Here is a 26,620-nt window from a genome sequence, read left to right as displayed (position 1 = left end):
GAAAAGAGAACACAAATGATTCATAAATGTGTGGGGTGCCTCTTTTGAAAGCAGGAAAGACAAATTAAAACCACAATGACACATATTTTCATACTCACCTGAAAATTTGAGGCCAGGTGATGGTGAGCCTAGGGAATACTGTGCACTGCTGGCTGAAGTTACTTAGCGACACCATGACCCAGGGGCCTCCCTGGTGGTGCAGGGGTTAAAGTCTCAGCGCTATAAAGATATCACCAGTCCCTGCAGCAGAGTTCCATCCCTGGCCAGGGAGCTAACCTACTTGGTACAGCAGACTTCTGTTTTACCCGCCGTTCCCCTCAGCAGTGTATTACAGTAGATCTACTTTTTCTGATCCCCACTCTGTCTCTGGTGAATCCTCTTACCCTCCATACCTCTGACCTACACCTCATTTCTTATAAGCATAAATAAATATATTTTTTAAAAAAAAAGACACTATGACCCAGCAATCTCATTTCTAGCTATAAACTTTAGAAACATTTTTAGCATATGTGCACCAGGAAAAAAGTACAAGAATTCTTATATCAATATTGTCCCCACAGGCAAAAACCAAAAAAAATTGGAAAAAAAACTCTTCTACACCTCCAACAAAATGGACAACAGAATGGACAAACCAACCAAAGTATATTCATACAATGAAAAAACATTACAGGCATAAAAAGAAACAAATTACAGCTGGAGCCATCATCAAAATTATTGTACATCTCAGTTACATGAGGCGGCCACCTAAGGCTGTGCCTATAGACTGTGGCCGCAGGTTAAAGAACCTGACCTGACCACCAGCCTTACTCCCTCTGCCCACAACAGTGTCAGAGGAGGGGCAGCAGAAACTTTATATTGTATAAACATTTGCACCTTTTTCCTTGCATTGAGCTGGACACTTAGTTGCAAAAATGAGACTGTTCTTGTGAATGAGAAGCCAGAAAAGCTATGGGATTGGTCTGAATTTGAGAAGGGGCATGGAAACAATAAGCCCACAGAGAGAATTTGAAGGAACAGTGGGAGAAAGAAAAAGTGATCTTATGATCATCTCTATATGGAGCCCATTTTATTTAATACAATGGTTACCCACACAATCAGTATGCTAATTATAAATGACCCTTATCTAATCCCTTCATGTGCCAAATAGGAACTCCTTATGAGATAGTATTACAGTGTAATGGAATATCGTAGAAAATGAGACCTATTTCCTAATGATCCAGCACCAAAACATATTTCCTTAGAAGGTAAATTGGGCCCACTGTCCAAGTGTAAGTAGCAGGAAGGAGTGATTCTATGATTTTAGCTAGGTTCAGGAACCATGGGTGCTAAATGATGTAAGATACTCACTGGAAGGAAAATATGCCTGCCGGGAACAGCCCTGTAACCTCGGTCCTAGAACAGCACCTGCTATAGAGTAAGAAAATGTTTGTCAAGTGAATGAATGACTGGAACGCCAAGAGACAAACAGGAAAATGAGAAACAGGTATGACTTACCTTTCTCAAGGCTTAATCTGTAAATTTTCATTTCAACCATAATAATTTTACAGATAAGGGACTCAAGAACCTATGATGGTAGGGTAAGTCCCAGCTTAATAAGAGTACAGAGCATCACCTAAAGTCACCTAGTAGAAAGTATGTATGGCTGTGGTGATCCAGGTATCTATAATTGGAAATCTATCTCTATATATGATACACAAACTAGAAGAAAAATTTGTTTGAGTTCTCCATGGAGAATATCTTTATTTATTTATATTCTTGCATACTCTAAAACGCACAGTGTGAATTTCCTTTCTTCAAAAACAGTTGTGAGCCTGGTCAATTAATCTGAGATCTTCGGGAGGTCTTCAAAACATTGCCTTAGGTTTGAGCTAAGCAAGTCACAGAGATTGGTCATGAACTACTACAAAATTGCAGGAGGTCTAGTTATTATTCAACAGATACTAGAAAAGCTTTGAGAACACAGACATACAGCCAGACAGAAGATAATAGGAGAGCAGATGCTATTTAAGTAATGGGATTTGCATATATATGACTTTATGTACAACATCAGAATTCTCTTATAGATAGTAAACTTATGCTTAAATCCTTATTTTAAGGGCACTCTAATATAAATACAAGTTTCACTAATTTTAATCTTTTCTCTTTGGCTCACAAATGCACGAAAATACCATAAACAGTTTTCAGAACTTACTGCATTAATATATAAATAAGATACATTACAAATGGGAAGAAAATACAAGACACCTCTTTAACATGGTAAATATCTGAATATAAATAAGCAAATATTTCATTTACCTACAATTAAACAGTCATTGAAATCATTACACGTGTCCTCCCCCCCAAGTCAGACAACAGTAATAGCCACAATCTACACAAATTAATCTCTAAAAATACAGCAATAGTACACCTGTGACAATGACTCTGCTGCTATTTCCCCCTAACAGGATACTAATGGGCAGGGCATGACTCTTATCATTTAGGGGTGCTTTTTCTCATCCATCATCACTTCAGGTGGGAGAAACACTGACAATGAGGTCAGCTGCCACCACCAGCATTTCCCTTTATCCTTATGACATGACATTTGGAAAAACATCTTCCCTGTGGTTGTTGAGTGAGCTGGTTTGCAGCATGTTTGGCCCCTCGATAAACAGCTGAAGGTGAAGTTAATTCTTGTGGAGTGGGGGGCATGCTGTGATCTATCACTAAACCATACTCACTACACATAAAGATAGAGAGAGAGAGGTATATGTAACTGTACATATATACTGTATATCTAATGTGCAACTTTTTAAAAAGAACATTATTTCCTGCTAACTTAACAAGCTTAAGTAAGGTTGTAACAGTATTCTTCAAGAGAGTATATGTTCCCTCAATGAAATGGGGCATGTGTTTCAGCAACTTATAGAGGTTGTTAAAGGGAAAGGGAATTCCTGCAGACTCATGTTCTGAATTTATAGATCCTGGCCCAATCTTTCTATCTCCTCAATGAGGAAGTCGATATCAGACTGGGTAGCTGCTGGATTTGAGATGACCATCCGGAAGAAGTTGGCCTTGTCCCCCTGAGGCTGGTAGCCGACCATGGTGGTGCCAGACTCCATCATCAGCGCTTTGATTTTTGGAGCCACCTTGTGCCAGAAAACACAAAGCAAAACTGAAATTCATAGTCACAATACTCTGTAACAATGCAACCCATTTCCTGATTGGATAAAAGGAGCAATTTGCTTATTACTATTTGTGTTCACATGGATATAAAGGTAAAGAAATGTTTTACATCTAAGTTTCTTCTGGATGTGGTTATATCTAATGACTAAGTCTTCCCTTAGAAAGTATTCTGCAATTGAATTTTGAAAGTCATTCATAGAACAGATAGCAAAATAAAAATCACAAAAAAACCTTCAGAACAGATCTTAAAAGTTATCATCAAAAGAAAAACATGTAAACTATGTATGGAGATGGCTATTACTTAGACTTAATGGCGATCATTTCATAATATATATACAAATATCAAATCATTATGCTGTAGACCCAAAACTCATGTTTTATGTCCATTACATCTAAATAAAAAATTAACAAAGACAACTCTTTTTGGCAACAATGCAAATTAAGACTTATATAAAACTCAGAGTGCCCAGGACAATACCTGGCACATAGACTATACTCAACTAACATTTGTTGAATAGTTGGATGAATTATATAGAAATTAGATACAATACAACAGGATATAGAAACTAGATATAGAAATCAACAACTAGAATGAATAATTTTTTAGAGTCGTCTTGAACTTAGTAAGTGGCACTTTAACAGGCACAGTTTAATATGGAATGTTCCTAGGTGTATGTATATTATTCAGTCACCCTGTACACAGCCCCTTTAATGAAGAACATCAACCAAAGATAGGCAAGCACCCTTTAGAGGTCCCCATGATATCTAGCCTTGGGTTCTTCAGACCCAAGAAGAATACAACAAAAAGTCTTCCCACCAATCTATGACTATTAACCTACCCCAAGTCTTTATTTTTTATCTCTTCCCCATTAGAAAGACACATTACGGTGAGAATGTTCTGACTAGGCAGAGAAATTTCAGAGAGTTAGATGAGAGGAAAGATTCCATACCCTGTGTAGTTTTTCCTGTCGTTCAGGGCTATCTGGAACACCCCTCAGGCTTTGTGGAATATACCAGAAACAGACGTTTGTATGCTCAGGCTGCAGAGATTTTTCACAAAGAAAGCAGAAAATGATGAGAACCTGAGAGAAAACGTCCCAGACCCATGTGTATCCTTGGTAGAAGTTTCACTAAATAAATAAATAAATAAATAAATAAATAAATAAATAAATAAATGGTTTCATGTTCATCTTAAGGCATAATTACTTTTCTATAGTAGGGAGAACAATGCCTAGTTTATACCATCCTAACTGACAAGAACTATTTCTTATATTTAATTTTCTAGATGAATAATGTTACTACATGAAATATTTTTAAAAATTATTACCTGTGTATAGTTTTTAAAAGGGGATTGTATATCTTAACATTTTGTAGTGCTTTATATTTAGAAGATGCTTGAAACAATTTATTTTATTGATACTGAGTATTTTAATGAGTTCATTATATAGATACTGAATCATTACTTGATGAGTCAGGATTATCATGATGAACATTTATAGTGGTTCCAAACCCTAAGACAGGGCTTACTGAGATACCTAGAACTTTTGTGTCCCTGCCCTAAAGACTCCCGTGTTTCTTTTGCTCATCTCTATTCTTGCTATAGTCTTTGTTTCCTACATAGTCACTGTTTGCCATTATTGTGCCTGCCTCTAACTGACTTGAGACATCACATTCGTCTTCAATCTACTCGTAGAATGTTTAAAATAATGTACACAAGTGGCAGGAGTTCCCACAAGTAAAATACATGAGTGCTGGATCATTGATTTGAACCACTCCGGGCATTTTCCTGTTCATCTGGGGACTCTCCAGTGTGCACCTAGTCATTTAAGTCACCTGATAAATGGACTATGTGGAATGTAGGTGGCGTTACATTTTACGGTTTTCTGACTGAATTTTATTTCTTTCAACACGAGCCTGTTCCATCTTTATCCAACTTCAAGCTCCACTAGGGCAGAAACAGTATCTGTTTTGGTCACTACTGATCCCCAGCCCCTGGCATGGGACCTAGCACAGAGCAGTGCACTCAGTACAGGTGTCACAAGCACTTTACTGTGCAATGTAGATGGGAACTCTAGGCAGAGACAACTTTATCTTGCTCTCTTCCTAATGAATCTATGAAAGCAGACACAGGAAAGCAGAACTTCAGGGCCTCCCAGGTGGTGCAAAGGATTAAGTTTCAGCATTACAGATAGATGACTGGACCAAAAAGATGTGGTACATATACACAATGGAATATTACTCAGCTATCAAAAAAAAATAAACTTATGCAATTTGCAGCAACATGGATGGAGCTGGAAGGGATCATGCTCAGCAAAATAAGCCAGAAAGAAAAAGAAAAATACTGGATGGTCTCACTCATAGAAAACCTAAATAAGGACCAGGAAAAAGACTAATTATAATAAAGTAAAAATCAAAATCAACAAGCAACTATAAACCAAAGACACACTACAGGGGATGGGGGAAGAAGGAGTAGGATCAAAACAAGGGGAGTAGGAATTGTATGGGGACTATAACTAAGATGAAAATGCATACATTGTGTAAAAATGAAAAATTATGTAAAAATATATGAAATAAAAAATAATGGGAAAAAAATAAAATGAAGAAGAAGAAGAAGAAAGAAGAAGGAGGAAGAAGGAGGAAGGAGGAGAAGAAGGAGGAGAAGAAGGAGGAGAAGAAGGAGAAGAAGAAGGAGAAAAAGAAGGAGAAGAAGAAGAAGCAGCTATCAGCAGACACTGCAGCACAAGTTTGATCCCTGGCCAGGCAACTGACCCACATGGCGCAGCAGACCTCTCCTGTCTTACCCCCTGCTCCCCTCAGCAGTGTATTTCAGTGTATCTGCCTGTTCTGCTCCCCACTCTGTCTCTGGTGAATCCTCTCACCCTCTATACCTCTGGCCTACACCCTAGCTCTTATATGCATAAATAAAAAAATTAAAAAAAAAAAGCAGAAGTTCATTTTAGAACCAGTCTTGGGAGACAAGGATATTCCCATCCTACAAGTGTCTTAGAATTGAGAAACACTTCATTACGGAAGTTCAAGGCAGTTAGACACACTCAAGAATGATAAAGTCTTCAGACCTACGAAGAAAAACCTCTTGCCAGTAAATGGCTAGTCAGGAGCCATACCATTTTAGAAAAGGAGAAAGAATTCATCCCAACACTGTGTCCCATCATAGAACCAGAGGGAATTAAATGAAAAGTGCATAAAATGAAATTCAGGGCAGCTTTTGGCCATGTGAGTAAACATGGCTTCAGGACTTTCCTGCAATAGACTTTTTGTGCATCTAGGCCACGATGACAACTTACCTCCCCATCAAAAACCATTTCAAATTCTTCTCTGTTTTTAATCTTGGCATAAAGATATTCAGCCAGTTCCAGGCATTTGTTGATCTGATTTTCAAATCCCACCGTGCCCTGTATTTAAAAAAGAAAAGTCATCTTTGTTGGTGAGAGTTGCATTTTCTTGTGGTGGGTATTTGAGAAGGCTCTGCTGTCCTCATCTATTGGCAATACACATAAGAACATTCTTGCAGATGGTTAGGAAGTGCCATCTGATGAAATGTGCACAGCTTCTCTGCAGCGCTGCATGCAGTACATGAAGTGTGCCTGCTCTTTGTTGAAGGCACTCTATTCTCTGGGCAGGTATTCTCCCTGGATGTCTAGCTTCCTGATAGTTATTTCTAGCCTGGACCTGAAGCCTATTTCTGGTTTGCTTTAGGATGGTGCTACTCTTGTGCTGTTTATGGACGGACTAAGGCCAGCCCATAAACTGTGACCAGTCATAAGATGAGTTCAGAAATTGAGACTAATAAGAAACTTTTATAGCAATTTGACAGAGTAAATTTATATTTGCTGAATCTCATTTAAAAATTGATGTTTGTATATTGTATAGTTTTTTACTTTATCTTGGTAGCGATTCATCTTTTTGTGTTAGTCCATGATAGGTTAAACATTTTTTTTGGTTCTTCACCACAGATAGTTTGAGAAATACAACTTTAGAAACAACCTTCCCCAGAAGTAGATCCTGGTCAGATATGTCCCCCACACTCCCAGGCAGGCAACCTTCCACAAAATACAGCATTGTCCCTTTTTGGTGATAGGCAGGTGGGCAGATGGGGAAGCCATTGGTCTCAGTATATGTCCTGAGATTGCAATAATTCCAACTACTGACAAATTGGATGAGCATGAATTTCAAAAGCCATCATGGTTGATAAATACCAGCAGCACAGGGGGTGTTGAATGGGTCAGTGTTAACAAGAAGGGCACTTGTATGATGTGGTGATTGCTAATGGGCCTGGGTGAAGTCTAACTCTAGCAAAGCATGCGCCTCCCCAGGTAGCGAGTGCTGAGTGTATGCCCAGCCAGTCCACTTTCTGCTTGGGAAGGAAGCCCACAGTAGGGTGCCACTTTCGAGAGTCACACTTCTGGCAAACGGTTCAAGAGGCTATTGTTAGGCAAACCAAGGCCACAAATTGCTGAGACAGGCTATTTGTTCTTTATATTTCTAAATGGTAGGATTCTTTCCTCATTGGCAATTTATGACTATGTATATGCTTAAAATATAGGTCATAGAAATGTGGCGTTTTGTGATAGAAATCAAATGCAGACTATTTCTGTATCAAGACAAAATGACTTAATGAGGCAAAATCTAATCATCCGTCAAATTCTTCCTACAGAAGAAATATTTGACTAGTATATTTTTCTGGAAAACTTATTTTGGTATTAGATAGATCTAATCTTAAATATGAAACTATTAAAATTAATTTATAGGTAAATTTATAGGTAAATGTAAACAATGGATGCAATACAAAGTTGTGAAGTCAAAGCTGCCGTTACCTAATGGCATAAAAATACTTTTGAAACTGGGCCTCCCTGGTGGTGCAAGGGCTTAAGATGTAACCTGTGAAGCTATTTGCAGCTACTGCAGCACGAGTTCAATCTCCAGCCAGGGAGCTACACTCATGGTACAGCAGACCTCTCCTGACTCATCTGCTGCTCCCCTCAGCAGTGTATTTCAGTCAATCTGCCTGTTCTGTTCCCTATTCTTGTCTCTGGTGAATCCTCTCACCCCCCGCACCTCTGGCCTGTACCCCAGTTCTTGTATGCATAAATGAATAAATCTTAAAAAATAGTTTTGAAACAAATAGCCAAATGGTAATCCTTTCTCACATCCATATTTTTTTGAGAAATTCCAATGGTTTGCTTTTTTTTCTAGACACAGAAATGCAACTTGAAAGATTGATGAATGCAGAAAGAGTATGACTCAATCTACTGGTAAGATTTCTCAGAATAAAGTATGCATTCTAGAATAGTATATAAAGTACAAATAATGGGAAAGTTGTTATTTAAATAGAACTTAAAACTGTCGTATATTTATATGATTTGAGGCCTCATCGAGCAAGACAGGACTGTGCATAGAATAACACAGAATCATTGTATCTTTATCTCTTATTTTATGTCTGCACTAATTTCAACATCCCCGAGGACTGCTGTGGAAGCCCAAATCTTGGCATAGCTCTTAGTTAAAAGAGAAAATTATAAGAAAATTTCATGCTAATTCACACTGAGATTGAATGGAAGGAGGAAGAATCTCACATAAAGGATAAAGCGATTTCATTTGCAAATAAGTAGTTAAGTCAATTATGTAGATATTGATTATACATGTCATGAATTATCTGTGATGTATCTTTGCCTCTCTTTTTCCAGCCAGCCTGTGAAAATTACATATGTGCAATCTTTCCTGAATTCCTTTCTTTGTACCTTTGCTTTCCACATCAGCCAGAACTTGAAAATGTCCACATGGCGGCCACACTGAATTGCCTTGTCCCCGGTGTCATAGGAGACGTCATACTGCTTGTCTGGCTGGAAGAGGTACCCAGCGCACATCTGGTTGCAGCCTTGCAGGATTCCCTATCAAGGAAACCAAGACAGGGGGCATCTGTCATCACAGTACAGAGATGTGCATAGCTACCAAACAGGGCCTTCGGGTCACAGCAACCTTCCTTCTAAAGTTTCTGTGAGGCCCCGCACTTTCCCTGATGTCCTTCTCTAAAACCACTGTGGGAAAGGCCTTTCCCCTTCTCCCACAATAACTCTGGTTAGAAAATGATTTTTGTCTCAGATGCCTACAAAGGTCCCCACAGTCTATGGGCATCTGGAAATGTGTAGGGATGTTTTGGAGTTGTTTCAAAGACTAGTAAGCTCTATGTTGCTCTGGGGATGGAGGGGCAGAGTTGGGGATTTAAACTTCCTACAGAGAATGGGACAGTCTCATGCTGTGAAGAATTTTCCTCCCCAAAAGCACTTCCAAAAAAGTCTTCCCATCTTTTCCAAGGCCTCCTATGATGTTAACAGGCCTCCACTCTACTTGGAGTGGAGTAAAGGGCCTATGAGATTCTGGTATCCACAGGCTGAGACAGACCTTTTGGAATCCATAGTGTGCTAGGGTTTAATTGGCATAACAATGCTTTTGAGGGCAGGGTCCTATTATTAGATACTTGAAGAAGAAAACATAGCATTAACTCATTTATAGCAGCTTTGGGGCCAACATTCCTATTGTTGTGGGACCACAAATTCATGCTAAGACCTTAAAGTATGTTTCAGTGACCACTGAGGTGAGAATTAGTGCCTCACCTAATTGCTCTCTTTAGTTTGTATAAACATGAAGGAATGTGAGATGAAAGGATCTCACAAAAGATAAGAGGGACCCGAACAAGGAAGAAGGCTGTAGAGAGCAAGAGCTGGGAGGAGGTACCAGTTAGTGAAGATGAACTCAGTTAGTGAAGACTGACAAGTAAGGGCAGGAGCCAACAGCACAGCAGTCCCTGTGGGGCTGTCAATTATGTGAGTTCATCAACAAGTACTTTGAATAGATCCCACGCTTTTCTCTACTGTGCCTTCTAAAGGTTGTGCCGGCTGCCCCCTCATCTCTGGAGGGAGTACAGACCTTTTCCTTAACAAGAATGGCAGAGCACTGCAGCAGCACACCCATCATCTTGTGAGGGTTCCAGGTGACTGAGCTGGCCCTGAAAGAAGCACATGATACTCTGAGAAGTTGCAGGTGTCAGCAAGAGGCAGCTCTCCTCCTGAGAAAAACACCCATCGCGACATGTCAGTACCCATTTTTGATGCCTAGTCTCCTACCTAATGAATCGAGTAGTAAACAAGTATTTTGCAGTCTCTAGATAAAATGCAGATGCAGATTGCTTCTTCCAAATAACTGCAATTAACAATAGCTAACATTTATGAAGAACTTCCTATGTCTTACTGTTCTGAGAGCTTTCTAGGCATTATATCTATATGATGTCATGGTTAAGAACTCAGGCTTTGGGACCTCCCTGGTGGCACAAGGGTTAAAGTCTCAGCGCTACCAAGCTATCACCAGTCATTGCGGCATGAGTTTGATTCCTGGCTAGGGAGCTAACCCACATGGCACAATAGACCTCTCCTGAATCACCTGCTGCTCCCCTCAGCAGTGTAATTCTGTAGATCCAACTGTTCTGCTCCCCACTCCGTCGCTGGTGAATCCTCTCATCCCCTGTACCTCTGGCCTACACCCCAGCTCTTGTATGCATAAATAAATAAAAAATAAATCTAAAAAAAAAAAAAAAGAACTCAGACTTTGGAACCAGACTGTCCAAGTCCCAAGTATGAATTCTGGCTCTGATATTTGCAAGTTTGGGCAAGTTACGTAAAATTTCTGTGCCTCAGTTTTTCTATGTGTAAAATGAGGAGTATAGTGTCTACTTCACAGAATTGAATAAGGAATAATGTGAGGTAGTAAGTGTGAAATGGGGCCTCCCTGGTGGCACAAGGGGTTAAGTTTCAGCACTATGAAGCTATCACCAGCCACTGCAGCAAGAGTTTGATCCCCGGTCAGGGAGCTAACCCACATGGTGCAGCAGACCTCTCCTGTCTCAGCTGCTGCTCCCCTCAGCAGTGTATTTCAGTCAATCTGCCTGTTCTGTTTGCCTCTCTGTCTCTGGTGAATCCTCTCACCACACCCCCCATACCTCTGGCCTATACCCCAGTACCTGAATGCATAAGTAAATAAAATAAATCTTCAAAAAATAAGAAGTACGAAATGTTAGCTACCATGCCTGGAAGAGTTCATTCTCACTACAACCCTATGATAAGGGGACTATTATCCCCTCTACTTCAGAAGGAGAAACTGAGGCACAACAGGGTTATATACATCACCCAAAGTCACACAGATGGAAAATGCTGGAGTGAAGACTCAAGTCCAGGGAGTCATTTTCTAGCCAATGCTCTTCACTCCTCCACCAGACAGCCTGCCTCTAAGCAACAGACTTAAGCTTCCTTCTTCCTTCCTGTTCTCTTTTAATAAATGGTCTGGTGATGCTGAGCTACCTACTTGTGAGGAGTATGAAGAGTGACACTGAAAAGAAAGGATCAATTGGACAATTCTAGACTTTTGACTACTTAGCAGCGTTGTTTAAATGCTAAATGAACATGATATTGCCAATTTAGGCTGCAATGATAGTTTAACAAGCATGGTCTCCTAGCAACCGTATCACTCTGTCAGGCACAATTAGATGGCTCAGGAGCACACTAGCCAGGACATAACGGAAACAACTAAGTGTAACATACGATGATTAAAACTTGGGTAACTTGCTTCAGTGGTTTACAGACTCTTCCCAATGGCCTGGCCCACAGCTGGGCTCGGTGTTTAATACCTGTGAAGGATGGAATTGGCTGAGAATTATACTGTCTTTGCCCTCCCTGGAGCAAAGTCCTTGCAATGAATTTGTAACCTTTTCATCTTGCGTATGTCCTTTAGAAGAAAAAAAATCACTTAGTGCACACATAACTACAGGGTGTATGCTATGTTTTGAGGAGGAGAAAGGCCTGAAGAACTTTTCCTGTAAGTGCATAGTAAAGAAAATCTTTGTAAAAGAGATTCAAGGAAAGTTGACTAAAAGTTTATCTTGTTAAAAAACATCAATGTCGTCATATTTAATAGGTAGTGGATTTAATCAGTTTTCTCAGATCTATTATTACTGAGTCATATTTATTTTTGTCATATTTAGATCATTATATGTAGATCAAAAATTATATTTAGACCTCATAAAATATCATAAATGTTTTTTTTGAATGTCTCAAAGGTCTAAAGTAAATGATTCTTTATTGCTATAATGGAAAGTAATAAGACATAATATGGATTCAATTTATTTTAGAATATGTGCTTTGAAATGTTAGAAGAAAAGGTTTAGTGTAAAATGTTTGAAGTTTTAGACTCAGAGATGGAAAAATAAAAATCAAGAAATTTAAAGTAGAGCGGGACTGATTCATCTATAAGAAAATTATCCTCTAATTTTTAAGGTTAAAGGACTTTACTTCAAAGAGTCAGTTCCACTCACTTTGAAATGGACCTTCAAAACTGAAACAGAGGGAAGGGGCATACAGAGGCAACAAAAAAACTCAAGCCAGGATCCTTGCTCTGAGAGAAGTCTCTGGTGTGCTTGTCCTGAGGCCTGCCCCACACCTACCTCTCCATCTTCAGTTTGCTCTTTCCTCTCCCACTTTACTCAGCTATACTGGGCTCCTTGATAGTCTTCCAAGTGCCTGCAAACAGTTCTACCCTCAGGGTCTCTGTACTTGTTCTTGCCACTGCCTGGAATACTCTCCCTTGTTTCCTTGCTTCCTGTTGCCCTTTATCCCAGTATCTGCTGAAATGTCACCTTGTCAGAAAGGGCACTGACTACCCTGTCTAAAATGGCATGTCTTGTCACTCACTGCTATTTAACACTGTTTTATTTTTCTTTACTATGAGACTGACTGAATGCTCTGTGTTTATGAATATCTAAGCCCTCTAGAATGTAAACTGCAGAAGGATAAATCTCTTAGTTGATAGAACCTTCCCACATCTGCCTTTATTTTCCTACAAGTATCAAATAATACTTTTTTTTAAGAAAAGAGCCATAGATGGCTAGACTGAAGACAGATAACAAGCATTCATACCCATGTCTGCTGGCTCATGATAGGTGCTCAATAAATTTTTGCTAAATGAATCAATGTGAGTTCATTTTAGATCAACATTTAGGAATCAGGTCAAAATCACATTATGCTTAGACTCCCCACTGTTCTTGAGTAATGAACAAGAAAATAACAAGTTAGGTGAGCTGAGTGTCCAACACTTTTCCCACCAGTAAGCTTAGTAAGAAGAAGGAAATGAATCAGTACCCCTTCCTCTGCCCTGGTAAACTCTAATTTAGCTTCCAAATCCGTGGACTGGTAATGGGCCTCCCCGGTGGCGCAGTGGTTGAGCGCTGGGTTGCGAAGCCGCCTGCGGCCTCTGCAGCACAGGTTCGACCCCCGGCTGCTCCCCGGCCACCAGAGGAGGGTCCCACATGGCGTGCAGACCTCTCCTGCCACCCACTGCTCCTCTCAGCAGTGTACTTCGGTCCTTCTTCCTGCTCTGCTCCCTGCTCTGGCTCTGGTGAATTCTCTCACCCTCCCGCGCTTCTGACTGTACCCAGTGCTTATATAAATAAATCTCCCGGCCTCCCCTGGTGGCGCAGCCAGCGCTGGCTGCGAAGCTGCAGCCTCTGCAGCGCCTGTTCGATCCTGCTCAGTCCCACATGGCGCGCAGACCTCTCCTGCCTGCTTCCCTCAGCAGTGTACTTCGTCCTGCTGCTCTGCTCCCGCTCTGGCTCTGGTGAATTCTCTCACCCTCCCGCGCTTCTGACTGTACCCAGTGCTTATATAATAAATCTTTAAAAAAAAAAAAAAAAAATCCCTGGACCGGTAAGATTCTCTTCTCTCCTACCTGGATACCTTGCCATCACCTTTCTTTTTGCACTTACCATGCTGAATTGTGACTGGTAACTCATCTTTCTCTCTTTCTAAATTATGAACTTACTGAAGGCTCTCCAGACTGGGAAATAAATTATGTTTGACTTCCCAGTGCCTAGCATGCAATAAATGCTCAATAAACATCTATTGAATGAAATGTAAAGTGAGCGCAGACAGATTGAAATAAGGCATTGATTATCAGGGCAGGAGGGAGTGGGTACAACAGGTTGGATGGCCTGAATGGAAGGCGGCCTTACCTTTCTATGCCACTGAGTTTATGGCGGTGCTTCCTGGACATGAGCAGCCCACCACCCCAGGCAGCCTGTAATGACAGATAAAAAGGACAGGGAGGGGAGCAGTGACATTTAAGAATTCCAAATCAATCATTCCACACTAGTAAAACATGAGAGGGAATATAAAAGGTGAAAATCATAAGTTTGTCTGAAAAAAGGAACCCAACACTGATTGTCCAATCAGTGACAGCTCTAATCATCCATCAATTGTGCTTATTCATCTTATAAAGTTCCTCCAAGTTAACATCAGAGTAGTTGCATGAGTGATACAGGGAACGCAGGTCTAAGCTTGTAGTACCAAGACCCAAATACCTGCTGTGGAAAGTCAGACACTCCAAGAGTCCCCCCCAGGGGGCTCTGGAAGCCACACAGAGGGCTGATGCTGTCCTCTGCATCTTCTGAGGGTAGAATTCTAAGGGCTCCTGAAAATCTCAGAAAACAGCCAGTCTGCCAAGTTGGTGGTCCCCAACAGCAAGACCATTTTTGTGGGTGCCTTGATGCATGTCTCCTAAATACCTCAGAATGCCATGCGACACAGGACAGCCTTTGTTAATCTTTTGCTCAGTAGCAGGGCAGACTACCCCACTGTCCACTTAAGAGAAATTAAATTCAGAAAATATAGAGAAAGGAAAAAATACACCCAGTCATACATGTGAAAATGCACCTTTTGTGTTCCTGGGGAAATTTGGGACTAAAGCTCTTAGTTGATAATACCTTCCATATTTTGCCTTTTTTTTCCACATGTACCAAATACACATTTTTAAGGAAAGTGTCACAGCTGGCTGGACTAAAGGCAGCAGCTAAGTGTCCAGATTCATGGACCACATTCTATACATTGTACCTATAAAATGTATCTTCTATACATTTTCCCACCTCTGAAATCAGTTATATTTCATTTTGCAGCCATTTATACAGACAAAAGCCATCTGAGAAGGTGACAGAGACATATTCTAGGATGAACCCAGAAAATGGCAACTAGCCAGTAAGGAACTGGATGAGTCTGTGGCACTCACTATAGATCCCCACCTGGGGGCCAGAGAAGAGGAGGAATTAATGTGATGTGGAGAGAGGGCTGGCAGGGGCATTGGGAAAAGACTGAGGTAAATCATAAAGCAAAGCCCCTCCCCCAGAAAGGATGGGCACTCTGTGAGTTATAGCACTTACATCAACATGCAGCCAAAGGTTATATTTCTCACATATATCTGCAATCTCCTGTATTGGGTCAAAAGCGCCATAAACAGTTGTGCCAGCAGTTGCATTGACATAAAGAGGAACATAGCCCTATAAAGAAAGAGACATGGGTTGATATGTCTTTTAACCTTTCCCCTTCCCACATGAAGTAGAATTGCAGTAGCATTTATTTCTAATATATCAGCTAAGCTAGTGTGGTACTAGACACTATCATCTGGGAATATGCTTTATTAGTTCATTCACTCATTCATTCATTCAGTCAATAAATTTTTTTGAGTGATGTTTATGTACCAGCTCTACTGTAGATGCTAGGAATACAGCAGTTAGCACAAAAGATGTTTCTGACCTTGGGGAGTTTACATTCTAGTGGGGAGAGTGACAGACAATAAATAAAATTAAATAACAAAATTAAATAAGCAGGTTTATACTGATACGTTCTATGGCAAAACATAAAGCAGGAAAGAGTAATAATAAGGGTTTAGCAGGATGGGCAGGGAGCTCTGAATAGCATGCGGACATTGAATGTTTAGAAGCCACATTGTTCTAAGTAAACTAAATGTAGTAGAATATGATTTGGTTATTTAGAACAGCTCTGTATACTATATCACTAATAGTGGCTATGGTCAAACTTTGAACTGAACAAGAAATAAACGGGGAAGTGGAGTGGTAGGGCAAAGATGGGGCTTAGGAAGGTCTATGAGCCCTAGGTTTTGTTGAAACTTGGCTCTTCATCTGATCCTTCCTTGTTTAGCCCTAGAGACAGCTCCATCCACCTTCTCAAATGAGACCCCAGAAAACAGCTACAGTTAGAGAGGGAGGTATATGAATGTAACCCAAACAACAGAGTTGGTAAATGGCCTGACAGTTACCTGGCAGTGCCTTGTGGATACATCTGTTCTATGACTTTTTTTTTGTTCTGTAAAATTTATTGTGGCTGAATTCACCAAGTATTATGGGCCATCTGCCAGGGCATGCAAGCACTTTGCTACAGAATCCTCAGCTAAATTGTATTTGTTAAAATGGAATTATACCTAGGAAGTAACAAGTAAAAAGCTCAATTAAACTACATCTTCATGATGTTCCAGCAGTGGACTTATTGAAGTACATCAAACTAATCACTTGGCACAATGAAGGTAGGACAAGTGGTTTAATAACTTTTTCTTTTCTTTTTTTTTTTTCAAAAAAATTGATGTTGTAACAACATAGCTTTAGAGTCAGCTCATAAGTTGGAAGTAAGCAAATACCTGAGAACAGAATTTGAGAAACACAATAAAATTATCTATTACATTATCAAAGATGATTATTGTCTAAGGAAGAATGAAGGAATTTTTAAAAATTTGTTTTTACCAAAGTTTAGAGGCAGCAGAGTCAGAGAGTACATACCTTTTGTTTGGCTTCAAGAATTTTTGCCTCCAAATCAGCTGGAATTATCTTCCCCCTGTAATTATTATAAAAGGAGAGAAATTAGAATGAAGAATCAGTGAGACTGCACATGAAAAAAAACTTCAGCAGCAGCAAAAAGTAATTTAATCGGATATTTTCAACAGACCATTAGCAGCTTGGCACACTGTACTGAGTCAGTCCTTAAGCACAATAAAACAAATTTAACAGATGAACACATTTAATACATCAAGAACCTAATATTCAACTCTCCCTTGCCTACCTTTCATTGCACTTTATCAAAATCACATTGTCGGTTCCAAAGCCAAGAGCTGCCCCAGCCTTCTTTATGGAATAGTGACTCTGCAACAAACAGTGGCTTAGGTTAGAAGTCAGACAGTCCTTTGGAAAATACCACAGTATAAAAGCAAGAGGAACAACTCACGTGTTCTGATGTGAAGAGGACAAGTTTGGGCACAGCCGCCATGCCCTTGGTCTTAACTTCTGGGAAGTACTTGTAGCGAGCTGCCATGATGCTGTACATGTTGGATATGGCTCCCCCTATCAGCAAGAAGACACATTCCGAAGTGTTGTGGCTCCTTCATTAGTGTTTATGACAACAAAGACTGACCTGGTGTCTCCACACAGAAGAGAGGTCAGAAAGGGGAAGGAGAATATTTTGGTGGGTTCTGCTGCTTATTGTCAGGGCTTCCCTGGGGACCCTTTGCCTTGGGAATACAAGTAGTCACACTTATTATCAAAACCACCAAGGAAATCTGGCTGGAGGTGATTCACTCATAACAGGGCCATCCCACTTGAATCCTAGACAGAAATATAAGAGCTGGTAGCACTCATGGCTGCAAAGAGATAGGTGAGTTATAACCTTGCTGCTTCTACTTTCTGCTCAGTCTATTTACTGAACAAAGATGAATCTGTTCTGTGAGTCAGAAAGACAGCGAGAGAGAGAGTAATGGGGCCTACAGAAGGAAATAGTGACATTGGCTGGATACTCTCCTCAAAGAACAGTTCAACTGAGTTATTGAGTCATTTAGGAGAGCTCTAAGTTTATTCAATTAAAGCAAACTCATGTTTACTTAAATAAAGTTGCAAGGAGAACTGAAGTAACTCTCCAGTATGTCTGGCGAACACAAACTCATTACTTTTGCATCAATTACCTTACAATTAAATAGGCACATTTGTAGGAATTTACTTCACTCCCCTGTATATATTCTTACTGTCTCTGACACCATCCAAAACTCTTTCCTTTCCTCAAGACTGTCTGTCCTTATTCTAAAGATTTTTATTGTAGCTACATAGGACAGGAGATTGAAAGTAAATATACTATTTTGGCTGAACTAGATCATTCATATACTACTTTTGACTCACTGATCTCAGTTTAATCAAAAAGCTATTTATTGAATGGATTTGTTTAGCATGATTTGGACACAGCTTTTTTCATTTGGTATAGGTTTGGGCAGTCTTAAAAACTACAAATAAAAGTAGCATTCTTGCTAACCTTCATCCTGACAGTGACAGGAAGTCAGGAGTTTATTGAAAAAAATAATTTTAGGTCATTAGTCTTCCCCAAACCCACTTTCTGCTTAGTGTTTTAAGGATATCGAGACTCCATTCTTCAAACCTTGAAAAGTCAGGGAAAGGAAACAGAAACATACCAGGGGAAAATATCCCATCACCATCTTTACTTGACCATCCAACTATCTCTCTCATCTTCTTAAGTGTTATCTGCTCCATGAGGACAAAAACGGGGGCAATTTCATATGTAAACCTGGGAAGGGAGTAAAAAAAAAAAAAGAATGAAAATAAAGAAGTCAAACCAATTATTTGGGGAATAGAGATGTTCAAAACAACTGAAATAATTCAATTCCTGGAAATGTATTAAGTTACCAATCATAAAATGTAGAAACCAGCCTGTATTATGCAGAGAGGTGGTAGAAGTGCCTATTCTTTGATTTCTCATCAACAAATAGATTCTCATCTGAATGGAATGTCTTAGGTGTTGTCCATCCAGAGAAAAAGGAACGAAAATTCACCTCTACAATTGTAGGATGACGCAAATATTAATTACGAAAAAAAGTATTCTAAGTTCTACATAAAATTGATTTGCAACATTTAAAAAAAAAAACCTGACAACTAATTTTATACTTGTGGAATCTATAAAACCCAGAGCCAGTGTCTGTCTTGAAAACAATGTAAACATCTAAAAGCTAACTGTGAAGATAATTGGAAATATTGACCTAGGTTTTAAAGATCTCAATATAATTATCTACATGGTTTTTCTTCTGATAATCCCCAAGGACAGCTTTGGTTCTATAATTCTCTAATGTCAATATCTGTCAAGAATAATTAAAAGTGATGATTTTCTAATTACCAATTATAAATAACAAGAAGATGGTCAACTGGTATACACAGCTAACTCTGGGCATCAGATATCCTAGCAGGTTAGCTTGACTTCTAGCAAGCTGATTTAAAAATAACAAGCCATGCTCTTCTCAAAGCAATTCAAAACAGAGGCACAGTCTAGTGGACGAGTCATTGAAACAAGACCATGGTACTAGGTACAGGGCATAAGAGAAACCAAAGATCGTCCATCCACAGAAAACAAAAAAGATATCTACTGACTCTGAGACTCCTTATCTTTCTTATTTTTGCTTGGTCTTCTTAAGCATTAGTCAGTAGGCTCAGCTCAGACCATGCTCACAGAAGAGAGATGCCTAGATTGACTCAGCCAAGTCATATGGGAAAACTTCATCACTGGTTAGGTGTTTGGGCTGAATGTCAATGCTGAAGACTAGTGGGAACTCTTGTAGGCTTAATGATTTAGAAAAGCTATTTGCAAGGATGAGAAAATAATTATATATAAGACACAGGTGAAATCACTGTAACTTTAATCATGGAGAAAAAAGCAATCAAATTAATCATATGATGGTAGAAGAGGACAAAAATATCCTGGAAGATTGTCAGGATATATCTGTTGGTAGACGGATTTTGTTTCCAAAAACAAATATGTCCACTTTGTTTGGAAGGACCCTTAAAATGTAGGAAGGAGACCCTTGGAAACCATGTGTTAAGTTACCATCACCTCTGGAGGTCACAATCATGCTTTGGTTCTGCTCTGAGCCCCATCACCGTAGCAACCAACACTCCCTCATGTCTGATGGCCTGATAAAGGAAGAAGAAGAGAAGGGTTCCTGGTTTAGCCTGTGCTGTTGAGTGTACCAAGAGGCAAACTCATGATGTGCTTCCATCCGTTCTTGAATATTTGTGTTATATGACTTTTGGGGCACAAAATCTGAACATGTGTGCCACTGATTTTTGGAAACATTGGAATGGCAAAAATATTTGCATGGGAAGAGATAATGGCAGTTTTGTGTGTTGGACTCTTACTACACCAAATGAGAAAAGTCTCCAGGAGAAAGCAAAGGACAAATGGAGAAATACACCATAAAATGGGAACATTATCAAGGATTGGTTGAAAGCTGAGCTGGAGCTAAGTCAGTGTTAGATAACCAAGTAGGAACTACATGGGAGAAGGGAGACAGGGTGGAATTGAAGGCCAGGGGGCTGGTTCTTCGCATGATTTTAATCAATGTAGGGCCCAGGTTTGTATGAATAAGTCCTCCTACCAATGGACAAGGAACATAGCCATGAATCTCAGGATTAGGAAGAAGAGTCTAGAGAGTTTTATCATCTGACCTCAACTATTTCAAATTCTTATCTGTGCCAAATACCTAATTCCTAAACTTTTCTTTCAGTTCCATTCAGCAAATATATTTATTGAAGGACTACTATCTGCCAGTTGGCCTCTTACATACCAAGGAGACAAAGATGTTATAAGGCACCATTTTTAATCTTGAGGAGGAAGCTTACTAGCCTGAATCTACTGCCTGGTTCTTGGCCTTAGTTGCATCCTGTTTGACAGTCCCAGCCTGGATCTGAAAGACCAGTCATCCCACAGTGAGCACCAAGTTTATCATGATGCAGGACCTTAGTCCTGACATCCTCTCCTGGAAACTGATGGATTGGTCATGGCTGTTAATCCTCAGTCAGGCCTGACAAATGCACTAACATGGGGTCTCTGATACCTCTTCTGATGCTGCCTTCCCATCCTTGACCATGTTTACAACTGGGAGTTAGCCTGCATCCAGCACGTACTGAAAGTCTGAAGTTCACCTAGAGTGATGGTTCTTAACTTAATTGGGATCATAGACTCCTTGGGAATCCTAGGAAGCTAGGTCCTTCTCTCCAAGAGAAAAATGAAGATATCTACATCATCTTGTATGTAACTATAGGAGGTTCTCCTCTTGCAGACAGGTTAGGTACCCCTTCCCCAGATGGCAGAGGGAAGCTGATAAACCAGTCGAGATCAAATATGGATTCAGAAGGATCTGGCTAGATGCTAAAGTTAGAATACAAGATAACATTTATGAATCAAAGACCAAAAACTAAGACTGTATAAAACTCAGGACTGAAACATAAGAACAGGTATTAGAAGTAAGGATTTAGAGCAGTAGGATGGCAACATTCATAGTGACACTAATCGGGAGAACTGAGACTTTCTATATTCTGAGTAGGGTAATGAGTCAGCTCTTTTCAGTGATTCAACTCATCTTCTCAGTGGGATTTAGTCTTAACTAAGGCAAATTGATAAGAAGCTGTATTTCTCTTGGGACAGAGTCTGCTAGTTGCTAACCAATATCAATTTTCCCTTGTTTGATTCAATTTTATTTGGAGTTGCAATTCACCTATATCGAAGACTACAGTTTCTAACTTCCCTAGGTGAGGCTGGGGACAAAATTTGGCTTAAGAGATACTACAGAGAATATCATGTAAAGCTTCTGAGATTTCTTAGAAAGAAGGAATGTATCTCCCTTTGCCCTTCCTCCTGTTCTTCTTTACCTCTTTCCCTTCCTTCTTCCTTCTTATCTCTCTTCCTGTCACTCACTCCTTCCCGAGTTCTAGAATGCAGAAGTGATGTCTAGAACTCTAGCAGCTAGTCAGCACTATGAGAGTACTTTGAGGATCAGAGCCAGGGGCTACAGCCTTGGAAAGGCACAAGGAACCTGGATCCTGGGTGACTGCCAAACCGGGGACTTCTTTAGTGAGAAAAATAATCTATGTTGACTGTCTTGACACTAAGATTTCCTCTTCTTACAGACATGGCTGGCGGCCCATCTTCACCTTAAAAGATAATGCACCTGAGGGGAGCTTAGTGAACACCTCTGTGGTCCTGAGATGATGAGCGACAGAAACAAAAGACCCAGAGTGCTGGAGAGAGGGGTCCTGAATGGCACCAGTGACCTGTGGGGTGGCTGCCTTTCCTGAGTGTATGCACTGCACCTTGCATACAATGGACACTTAAGACTAGTCTCTTTTTTCAGTCTTCAGAACCACTCTATAGGATGGACATTATTATCGCCATTTTCCTGAAGAAGAAACTGAGATTCAGAAAAATTCAGTGATTTGCTTTAAAAAGTTAGTGCAGTCCAGAGTCAGATTCCAAGTCCTTCACATCACAGCTGCTTTTCTATGATGAACAAGAACTGCTTCCTGCAGGCTCTTCTCTATCAACCTGCCGAATAGTATAAAGTGACCAATAACTCCCATAGGAAATTTCTCCTGTGTAATTTCTATGCAAATGAAGTGCTAGATACTTGAAATCATAACCTCATAGCAAAGGGCTGTGAGAGATCTTGCCATAAGAGCAGTATTGTTATCAGGTGTGTGAGAATAGGCTGTAGTGGGCGCTGCCTGACCTGCACAGCTGTGTTTGGTGAACCTGTTTTGGAAAAAAAAAATAGGTGCCATGGACAACTACACATTTGTGAAATTTTCTTTGGCTTGTCCCTGGTCCTTGCTTGGAAGAATGTATCTCAAAACTGCATGCACAGGCAGGTGTAAAACCACAAACATAAATGTTCTGACATTCAGATACCTTATATTTTGCACTTCAATTAAGATACTGGATAGTGTTTTTTTTTTTTTTAAAGACTTCTGAGAACTTTGATTATTCTCTATTACCAATGCCTCTCAAATTCAATAAAAGTATAGCTTATCACTAAAGATATCCTACACCACCAAAGAGAGATCGTTTTCCCATTCTTTCCTACACTTATTTTGAACACTGTCCAAGGAGAAGGACCTTCACAAGGGAGTAAATTTATGCATAAACTCCTGACTGTGCGGCCACATTTCATGATCTTGCAGGGGAACTGACTCATAGCAATTTCTAGATAATACTTATTACTTCTTCAGACAATGCCTAGAAGTGACAGGAACTATTTCACTATTTTAAATAACCTTCTCTATCGATCTGCTGCAATCAGATCATATTTTATAAATATCCACTGTTCAGCACAGCTGCAATTACTGTCTGCCATTTAGTTGGACTGGCCTTGACCTCAGATGCTGGGATATATTTTAATGTTTCATAGCTGAGCTGAGGTAAGGGAAGTAAGAGAGTTTGATTTTAAGAACACACAAAAAAGAAGAATTTGTGAGATCTCTCTGATGAAAGAAAAGCCCTTTAGGAGACTCTGGTCATAAATGGTTCCAAGGGGTGAGTTCCTTTCATTTACCCTGAGATTGGGCTATATATATTGGGAGATTGAAACTGTTTGTTTACATACTTAATGATCTGGGTGAATTCAGTGCCTATATTAATATGGGTACTTGGACTTTAATGGACATGTGTCTTACTTTATTGTTTTCACTTATTTTCCAGTGTTTTTTTTTAATTTACTTTGCAACTAAAATTGTTCCTCAGTATGAGATATATTATTGTCTTTTTCCAAGTTATAATTAGTATATTATGCTGTCTATACTTGCTGATACACTTTTATCTCATGAATCATAATACAATAAAGGTTGCAAATGGGGGGCACGATTTGTTTGAGAAGATCATACAAGCAATTGTATCTTTGACCCAAATTCCTCTAGGCCCCTTGAAGTCTCAGTTGGCCAACATGGACACAGTGTGAAATTAACGATGACTTGTAAGCAGGGAGCATGTAAACCATTTTTGCTTTCAATCAATTTAGTCTTCAGTGCCTTTTAGCACTAAAGGCTCCACTTGTCATGCTTAATTTTTTAAATTTGTGTTATTATTTTAAATTAGCAAACCAAGCAAGAATCCTTAATTAATAGAAACTTCTCTGAATGTAGTTAAGGATCCTGAGAGTTCACAGCATTAAGCAGTTTTGGAACATACACAAATCAATATATAATTTTAAAATGCCCATTCAGATTCTGTGACTGGTAGCAATTTAAGAAAAATAGAATACCTTGAACTTTAATAACTTACATTCTACATGTCAAACAGAATTTCTCATTTTAAATCATATCTTCCTTTCAGCTAAATTCATTTTTCAAATCTACATTACCATGAACTTAAAAAGCGGATGACTATTTTAAGTATTTCCACAGTGAATAAAACTATCTAACTCTTATATAATTATTTTTAAATCATTGTGAGACACTTGTTTCATTATTTCCACCTGGACACTTCAATGGAATGTGGGGCCATTGTCTGGGTATATAGATAGTGGAAAAACATAGTGTTGACAGAAAAGAGTTCTCAGCAGGCTATGATGACCCTTCTTCAACTTGATGTCTCCAAAGAAGGCACATGCATGTAGAGGAAGCCATGAGGTGATCAGACTGCTTTAGGTAGAATAAGCATCACCCCCAAAACCCAGGACCTTAAAGTCACTTTCATATTAATATACAACTTAGAAACAAATAGGCTCTGCCTACTCAAACAAGTATGGAAAATTGTCAAATTCAGAAAAAAGTCAGTTGTTTTGATAGAAATAAACAACATTTGACTACTAGCTGAATTTTATTTTGAAACTTTTTGTTAAGCAATAAAATCATCAAATTAGTTTGTGGCTTTATGGTAACATTAATTATAAAGGAAAGTTGACCTAAATGATAAAGACTGATGTATGGATGGGAAAATGAACCAAGATCATACTCTAAAATGACCTCTTAAGATACATTAAAATTTCACAATACATTTTGAATGCTAGAATTATAATTTCTCATGATCATGCTCTTAGAAGTTGCATTATTCAGTTAAAATACAGTTTATCATATCAAGTATCTACAATTAAATCAAATTGTGATAGAACCAAAATGCTTTTAAGAGAAAAGATGATTTGGCCAATTGTTATATATTTATTACAGAACCACTGGAATTGGACTTTTAAAGCAACAAATCATAATCATATAGCATGGATGTGTACATGAAAACAATATGTGGGACTTACATGTTGGTATTGGCTGTTGATGTCAGCCATTCACCAGCTAACCCAATGATATCTAGTCCCGTGGAGAGTTGATTGAAAAATCGAGGATGACCTAGGGAGATGAGCAGCAGGTAAGCATCAAGGCAAATGCAGATTTTTAAAGATATCTTCAAACAAAAGTTTGACCACATTGATGGGTCTTTTACCCCAGTGACCTCTTAATAGGGCTGCCCACAGATATTGGAGAAGGAAGGACAGGTTGACCCATTCTATACCAACCTGTAGTATTAATAATGCCCCCCAAAACTAGGTGTTTCTAAAGCATATATTTCAAATTTTAAAAAATCCAGTGTCATAAAAGTAATAATTTTTCCAGTATTTTATTTGCTGATTCCAGATGAACTCCTCTGTTGCATTTATTTTTAATCATAAATCTGATTGTGGTGGTCCTGATTTTCTCCATAAATCTTTGAGCTTTTAACTTAATATCCCATGAACTTATCCCAAAATCAAGGTTTACTGATGCAGGAAAGGCTACAGACCTCAGAGAGGGTTTGTGTCTCTGTAGACTAAACCATGTTGGGGTAAGTGCCAGTTCTGAAGCCAAAGACTTGCCATCACTCTCTGGGTCTTGGTTTCAAATATACCATCAAGCTGTGGTGTGTTTTGCCCACATATGGTCAGGTGACTGCTAATCTAAACTTATTGCTGATATGATGGGGCATCTCCTCTGTACACATTGGGCAGACACAGCCTCAGTCACTCATTGAGTGAATGATATATATATATATATATATATATATATATATATATATATACTATATATCCATTTGAAATACAAAATATGCTTTAATAGGCTTTGTTCTCATCAAACTCAGGATTGTTGCCAAGTTTTTGCCAACTTGGTGTTCAGAGTAAAACTCAACACCACATCAGCAAGCTTGGCTTGGCTGTCACAAAGCAGTCAATGCAATAGATTATCTATGGGTATGTGACAGAAAAACTAGTGTTAGAAAGATATGCTGACTACTGATTCCAGTGAAAATTGTCTTTGCCTCTGAAATAACCATCAGACATCAGAGAGCTAGTATTTGAATGTTCCTAATCTACCTTCCCTCCCTGAGAATGCCTATTCTTTTCTAGATGTTTTGGGGACACATTCAGAAATTCAAATTGTGACTTCTTATATTAGAATATACCCATCCCTGCATCTCCAAAGTTCTCAAAATATAATACTGATATTTAGAAAAACTGAAAGAATAAAATAGTAAGCTTAGTGTAAGGATGAGGCTAGACTCCACGATCCATGTATATCACTCTAAAGAACTTAAACTAGTTCATTTTACTTTACTTTGTTCAATGCCATCAGAATCTATGGGATCTCCTGCAAATAGAACTAATTTTGTTGCACTCCATTAAAATATTTGCAATACCCATTTGAAAATTTTTAACAACATACATTTCAAGACAATTGAATCATAAATAATCACACTATTTGACAATGTAGCAAAAC

The 26,620-nt window shown here is 39.1% G+C and overlaps 1 protein-coding gene across 3 annotated transcripts in view; it reads right to left on the bottom strand.

Moving 5' to 3' along the window:
• Positions 1-1,710: 1,710 nt before the first annotated feature.
• The window catches only part of GAD1 (glutamate decarboxylase 1), a 40,705-nt gene continuing 15,795 nt past the window's right edge, over positions 1,711-26,620 (bottom strand). For 2 of the 3 annotated variants that reach the window (XM_037523518.2, XM_037523519.2), the window contains 12 exons: positions 25,129-25,219; positions 18,514-18,626; positions 17,286-17,401; positions 17,124-17,203; positions 16,844-16,898; positions 15,434-15,550; positions 14,234-14,298; positions 10,108-10,186; positions 8,922-9,071; positions 6,468-6,575; positions 4,113-4,202; positions 1,711-3,125 (listed from right to left, as the gene is read on the bottom strand). In XM_037523518.2, the coding sequence (XP_037379415.1) occupies positions 2,952-3,125; positions 4,113-4,202; positions 6,468-6,575; positions 8,922-9,071; positions 10,108-10,186; positions 14,234-14,298; positions 15,434-15,550; positions 16,844-16,898; positions 17,124-17,203; positions 17,286-17,401; positions 18,514-18,626; positions 25,129-25,219 (1,238 nt within the window). In that variant the 3' untranslated portion in view covers positions 1,711-2,951. Of the gene's footprint in view, positions 3,126-4,112; positions 4,203-6,467; positions 6,576-8,921; positions 9,072-10,107; positions 10,187-14,233; positions 14,299-15,433; positions 15,551-16,843; positions 16,899-17,123; positions 17,204-17,285; positions 17,402-18,513; positions 18,627-19,830; positions 20,021-25,128; positions 25,220-26,620 lie in introns of those variants that run through there. The other variant, XM_037523520.2, reaches the window with a different exon arrangement.

The sequence above is a fragment of the Talpa occidentalis genome, unplaced genomic scaffold, assembly GCF_014898055.3.
Source record: "Talpa occidentalis isolate TD23 unplaced genomic scaffold, MPIMG_talOcc4v2.1 talOcc4.3, whole genome shotgun sequence".
Lineage (NCBI taxonomy): Eukaryota > Metazoa > Chordata > Mammalia > Eulipotyphla > Talpidae > Talpa > Talpa occidentalis.
Note: the sequence above shows the minus strand (reverse complement) of the source record. Positions and strands in the feature narration are given on the sequence as shown.